This window comes from Scatophagus argus, chromosome 12, assembly GCF_020382885.2.
Source record: "Scatophagus argus isolate fScaArg1 chromosome 12, fScaArg1.pri, whole genome shotgun sequence".
In the NCBI taxonomy this organism is placed as follows: domain Eukaryota; kingdom Metazoa; phylum Chordata; class Actinopteri; family Scatophagidae; genus Scatophagus; species Scatophagus argus.
In genome coordinates, this window is record NC_058504.1 from 24008417 (window position 1) to 24015111 (window position 6695).

The window sequence follows — 6695 nt, forward strand, 5'->3', positions numbered from 1 at the left end:
CGTGGTAACGTTAAAAGAGTGGTTAGTTGAAAAAGTACGAGTCTTACCCGGGCTGTGGCATTAGCTCCCTTCAGACAAGCCCTCAGCATGTTCTTCAATCACTTTTTTCCAAATCCGAGTCAATTTAACCTTCACAGGAGCAGTGACTAATCTTCTACTTCTCGTGTTCTGCTTCTTCTTCGGACGGCTAGACGGTAACCCTTGCTTACTGCTGCCCTCTACCGCTTCATTTTCTTTTCTTCTCCTTTTAAATTTAACATTAGCTAGTTGCAGCGCATGTATGTGTGCGCAATGCTGCCGCCCTTTGCCTGAAGTAGAATTTGAATCAAATTTCTCTCAAACTTAACAAAAACACCCCCGGCGCGCGCGCACCTGGTAATGAGAAAACACTCTCCATTTTCTGTGGCTTTTGTTGTGTTGGACATCCATCACGGAAGGGTGCGAGAAGTGCATGCTGATGAGTGAATATCTTTTGAGCTCACCTCAAACTTACTTTGAAATCCTTTCTTACTTTTACCATGGACAGCTTTTCTAGGGCTCAAATTATTATGCCATCACACATCAGAAAAAACTAACCCCAACATTACAAATATTTAATTGATGGTAAACAAGATCACTGCAGAAAAGTCAAAACAGCATGCAAGTCCAAATTATACTCAACTGACTTCAGTAAATACACCAGGAAGTAATATATGAAACTAATCCTGATACTTTCAAATCACTCACACTAGCATGACACAATTATTAATTACAGCAAGTAATAATTCAAAAAAAGTCATCCTCAGAAAATACAATGAGACATTCAAGTTTGTTTTTTTATTTGAAAATCTTCATAGTGACGGAAACAGCAATGAGAAACAGCAACATTTGGATGAACAAATCACAGGTCAATAAAACTTAAGTAATGCTCTTCAGTACTTTAAGTTGTACAGGCTAAAAAAAAAAGAAAGAACTTTGTCAATGTGAAACATTAAAAGGAAAACATTTTCACTCTGGTTTGTCCAACTCCTTTAAACTTGTAGAAACTTGACTCCTCTTTCTGTTTATTCTGGCATTCAATTAAGCATTATTATATTTAACATCCGCTATACCAAGCCCACAGATCAGTGCCTCAAGTGTCTGAACACCAAACCTTAATTAAAAAAAAAAGAAGAAAAAAAATTAAACTGACTGAAACTTGATTAAACATTTAAAAGCCATAAAAGAAGACTCCCTGAGTGGTCATCTGTAAAATGTGCCAACCTAGTAATTAAGAAGCACCAGTAGAAAAGAAGAAAGAATACCAAATATAATATTAAACAAGTAACTACCAGCTAAGACACACTGCAAAGCTGTGCAGATGCAGCACTGATTTAAGCAAACTAAAGAGCACATAACTGAAACTAAGTAATTCTGAGTAACATCGAGGGCTGTGAGAAGTGAATATGTTGGCAGGATACAGCTGAACCATTTGAGGTGCATGTGAACAAGCTGTATTTTCTTGGACAGACACAATGATGAGCTATGCCATGTCAGGTTCTGCTGTGGTTTCTGTCTTCTGTACTTTAACCGGAGTACCCAAACAGTCTTCACACTGAGCAAGAGAGCACAAGCAATCAAGTTCAATAAAAAAGCCACTTCATAAAGTACCAGTGTTTTTCCTCTGCTTTCAAATCAGGATCTGTATTATAAGTTTTGTAGTTAGAAGTTCCACATTTAATCCCACACCATCTTTGTTCACAAGTTGTCAAAAAGCTAATGCCTCATTGGGTAATTACATAGTCATCTAATCCCTGCAAATCACAGGATTCCCGTTTGAAAATGTTATTTTCCAAGTTAATGACTCAGGAGGCTTCTTGGAAAGATCGATGCAATATGGTAATTTTTCTGGTGAAACTGGAGACAAAGATCTTAGACAAATAGTAAAGTTTACTTAGCTGTACTGAGTTTAAAAGCAGTTGCTGATTTCTAAGGGAGATCTTTCATTATGCATTTATTTTAGGAAAAATTAATGTCCATGTATGTTGAATTGTATAACAATTTGAAAACATTTTGACATTTAGTTGATCTGCTGTGCTCTCCCAATCTCTCATTTAGTAAACACAGTATCAAATTACAGCTATTTCCTGGAATTAGAGAATTGTCAAGCATTCATTAAACCATCAAAGAAGTATAACTATATTTTTCTCTTATACTGCTTAAAATTTCAATTACTTAAAAATGTGTTTCCGCTGAACTTAAAACCACATGTGCTTGAGCTCACAATGTGCTACAATTCTACTAAAAGAATCAAACTCACCTCCAGTGAAAGGCTGTGTGTGTTGAAAGAGTCTGGGGTATTATGGGAATCTGACAAGGTTGGGAAGTTCACCTCAATGTCCATGACATCAAGATCCAGCTCACCACTGGAGGAACAAATGGCAAACACATGAGCACAAGTTCGTATCTGTTCTTTACATGCCTCAGGTCAAGGCCAAAAATCTTCTTACATGTTATTGAGGACTTGATCTTGGCCTTTCTCTGTTGGTGGGTCCCAGGCATGCAGTTTGACCTTCCACAGTTTGATCTGCTGGTCCCATGAGCGACGGCTGTATTTTCTGAACTTATTAGGTGTCTTTGGGTGAACACCCGGCTGACGCATATGTCTGAAATCATAAAGGGGAAGGGGGAAAAAAATAAACAAATAACAGAAACTGGGGGTTAATGTTTCCCCCATTTGTTGTAAAACAGTATTTGCAATAAAAAAAATGATACAGTGATAATGCCAGCAAGTAGAGCTTTACTTCTTACTCAGTAACAAGACCTGGCATATACAGACTGAATGCACAACATTTTCCATAAGTAATCATTATTAACCAACACTTTGGCTGCCCACTATAGTCTGATTTGTTCCAACATCATCATCTCATCCCTCACGTCCAGTCAGTCAGGGCTGTGTTCTGTGAATTTGTGACTTATGAAGGTCAATCATGCCAAAGGGCCAAAGGTACAGTTCTCAGGCTGGAGAACCAAAGTTTTTGAATATATTTTATTACTCTCCACATTTTATATTTTCTACAATTTATTATTGAAATTTACAGTATTTGTAATCTAGCCTTTAAATCTTGCTCTGAAAAAGCACCAAATCGACACATTTAACATTTAAAAGGTCCAAAATTTTCTTCCAGGGAAGTATGCCTCCTTGAGCAGGTCTGAGTTCACCATAGTTGCCACCCACCATAGTCTCATGAAATCCTGTAGTAAACACTGGTGTGGGTGTTTGTGTAGCTTTGTGTAAACCTACTTTGGGACTTCTTTGATATATCGGTCATAGGCCAGCGTGTTCTTGCCATAGTTTATCTGTTTCTGTCGTCGTAGCAACACAGCCTCATCTGTCTCCATATTTTCGTCCTCTTTGGAGTCACAACTGCATCAGATAAACAGGCTTACCATCCATTTACAGATACAGAGTCAAATAATAAAAAGGCATGACAAGATGCTATTAATTGGCACAACATGTCACAGCTGGCAATCGGAAGCCAATGTTTGATCAACAAATCAATATTCTGAGTTTAATGGTCAGGAATAAAAGACATACCTCCCAGAAGAGTCAGAGGAGGTCTTCCTCTCTCTCTGAGGGGTCTCTGTGCCCAGTATCCTCCTCCTGTAACTGTAACATAATCAGTCAAGTTTGACACCAGTTTCAATAACTGAATAAATTAGATGAAATGAATAAAATAAAAGCAGAGTTTGGTTACCGCTGAATGTCTATGTGCATATCCCTCTTCATCTCATCATCCTCCACCAGGCTGCCCCAGTCTGCTTGTCTGCCACAACGAGACACCGGGCCTGTGTTCTCAGGGGTTGTGAAGCTAAGGATAAAACAAAGTGACAGGAATATCAAGCCATTGTGGCCACAGTGCCAACTGATACAGTTGTGGTTGTGTGATCACAAACTTATTTATCTAGAGACTCAATATGGGAGAACATTGCACACTCAGTTAACCGTTTCTCAAGTTTCTTTTCCTTATAGATAATACAGATGATGCAAAAGTTTGATTTTCTCCAATGGAAGGTATTGTTGTTCCACAAAAAGGAACACACTTACCAACAGAGCAGATAGTCGAGAGGTTAAAAGACTATGAACTACAAATGGTCATATGTTTGATACCAACTCAGCCCTTGCCCTAAAAATAGCTTGGCCTATTGTCAAAACTCTTTCAACACTCTAATTTCTCAAGTCTTTTTGCACTAAGAATTTAGCCATTTTTCAAAATCTGCCTTGATCCTGATAAAACCTGCTTGCATGTCTTGTTAATCATTTTCTTTCATGGCACACACACATATGTAGCTAGTCTGTGTTACCCTTTCACTATATTCAATCAGTCAGAGCCTGTGTGCAAAGAACATTGGCAGCTGTCATACACACACAACAGCATGCAACACATATAGTGTGTGATTACACCTCAAAGGTGATGTCGAAAATGCTCCTTGCCACAAGTGCAACAAGTGTTGTCTGGGCAAGCAAAAACACAAGCAGTGAAAGGGCATCACGTACAGGTGGAGAAAATCACAATGATAGCCCAGCTCATCGTTCATCTGTCTTTGCCAGGCCGAGGAAGTCCGGTTCCCCTTTTTGACTGCCAAAGAGACTACCACCACCTGCTGGTATGGGGAATTATTTCTCTTCATGCAGGTGCAGAACATAAGCACTTGTTGGCCATGGGCTGTGGTTCTTGTGGTGAATAAAAGTGTAACTTTTGAGCCTGACATATAGAATGTGAGGCAACACAGAAATATTTACTTATCTAAATTCTTATCTTACCTAGCATGTCTGTTGTTGGAGTGGCTACAGCTGCGGTCACTGTGGCTGCTGTTTTCCCTTTTACTACCATCTGACATTCTGTAGGCCCGCAGGTTTCCATCAATCCCTCTCTTCCTGCAGTGGGACCACCGAGACGGGCCATAGCTCCAACACAAGGGAAGACACAATGAAGAATTAGACCTAAACATTCAAGCTTGTTTTTCAAATTCATTTTGATAGATCTTTATTACAGATACACCTCATGGCATTGGGGCAGTTGTGGCCTAGAGGTTGGAGAAGAGGCTTGTGATCAGAAGGCTGCTAGATTGATTCCCCCACTGGACGGACAGGAAAAATTTGAGTGTAGTGGAGTGATAATGTCACCCACCCCCCATTAGCTGGCTTGATGCAGCCCACTGCTCCTGTCTGTTTCAATGCATGTTGCATGTGTGTGTGTTTTAATCAGTGATAGGTTAAATGCAGAGAAGTAATTTCCCATCTTAGGATTAATAAAGTAAATTAAATTAAAAATAAATGTCAAGAGAATGTTTCCAGTGTCAAACAACTAAACCAATGCTACACAAAATAAGCAATACACACCAAAACAGCACATTAGTTACATAGAGCATTAAATGCAGAACTGATTTGCAGACTGTGTGCATCATCCAGTTTTTTAAATATAAATGATAACTATTTACACCAACGAACGCAACTGTTTCCTGTCAAAACAAAGATGGCAGCCCATGATTTGGAATTACAGACGATTTCAGACAAAAATGGCCACATGTGACAGAGCGTTCATTAAGCCGAGACACTCGTCTGCTCCCTTGAAAAGAAAATGGGTCGAAATTTGGGAAACTGGTTACAGTGTAACGGAGGAATATTTTTCCCGAAGACCTTTTGGAGATTCTGACGATAATGCAAGTACAGCGGTCGGGCTTTTAAACAAGCGTCTGGGATTTTATAACATCGCGAGTTTACGGCCTCTTAAAGCCACTGAGAATATGCTGGTAACATGCAGACGCAGAATTTGTGCTAACTGTAGCAGCACTTAAACGAGCCACGCACTCTTTACTTCCGTTTGTTCTGACGGCCTTCGTTAATCCATTATCTACCCGAATGTTTACAGTTGCGAGATAGCGAATATTCTTTCAGCTATATCCCGAGTAACGTGTTCATGATATATCCTCCTCCTGACAAAGGGGTTAACTATCCGTCCAGTTATCTGCACAGGCAGAGAAAGACCAATTATAATCCATGCGGCGAAGAACTTCAATATTCTTTTAACTCGATGTTTCGTGTTTACTGTCGATTTCTTAGCCACTCAATCAACAAATGAACAGGCGGTGTGTTCTAGTGTTACGAGCACACCTCAAAGTGGAGCAACTCGATATCGTAGTAATTGTACAAGCTGGCGCGGGAAAAGGCTACAGAGCACAACATTTATAAACAGATGCAGATGTGCTTAAGTTGTAGAAATTGATTACTAACTGGTGTGCTTTGTAGCGAGTAAAACAGAATATATATTTTAAAGAGGATCTCAGCTAACCTAGCATGATTCCTCCAGTCAAGTGTACAAAAATACAATGGGAGCTGGCTATAACAGTGTTTCACATATGGCGAAACTACAACAGTCACACCTTACCGGTTGTCATGTTCGCTGTTTGAAGCATTAAGTCGTCTGTTTCTGATCCAGTCAGACATTTTTCTTGATACTCTATACCTAGAGTGGTGAAGTATTTCTGTGGTCAATTGAGAGGCTCTACAGTAGGCTCGCAGTCTACAGAAACCCGCCAACGATGAAAGACGCGCGACCCTAAACAATCCAAAGAGCCACATAGGCATTCGAGATAAACCAGGCTTGCGCACGACTGATCGCCACAGTTGGTCGCATAATACATACGAAGGCACGAATTGTCTGATTGGTTTACCC

General features: G+C 39.8%; 2 protein-coding genes across 4 annotated transcripts in view; both read right to left on the reverse strand.

Annotated features, from left to right (window-relative positions):
* immt (inner membrane protein, mitochondrial (mitofilin)) overlaps nt 1-186 on the reverse strand; it is a 39996-nt gene extending 39810 nt beyond the window's left edge. The window contains exon 1 of the mRNA XM_046405451.1: nt 48-186. Within this exon, the coding sequence (XP_046261407.1) occupies nt 48-89 (42 nt within the window). The 5' untranslated portion in view covers nt 90-186. The remainder of the gene's footprint in view (nt 1-47) is intronic.
* Nucleotides 110-6695, reverse strand: LOC124067816 (stem-loop binding protein). Of its 3 annotated transcripts, none has more exons than XM_046405454.1 (8): nt 6408-6695; nt 4784-4930; nt 3717-3830; nt 3557-3622; nt 3263-3385; nt 2469-2624; nt 2279-2384; nt 110-1573 (listed from the first exon to the last, which is right to left on the reverse strand). In XM_046405454.1, the coding sequence occupies exons 1-8, from the start codon at nt 6605-6607 to the stop codon at nt 1502-1504; spliced, it is 984 nt and encodes a 327-aa protein (XP_046261410.1). In that variant the 5' UTR covers nt 6608-6695; the 3' UTR covers nt 110-1501. The 3 variants fall into 3 exon arrangements, with proteins under 3 accessions (XP_046261410.1, XP_046261408.1, XP_046261409.1); XM_046405452.1 differs by having other exon boundaries at nt 3557-3628; nt 6408-6692; XM_046405453.1 differs by having other exon boundaries at nt 3557-3628; nt 4784-4927; nt 6408-6689.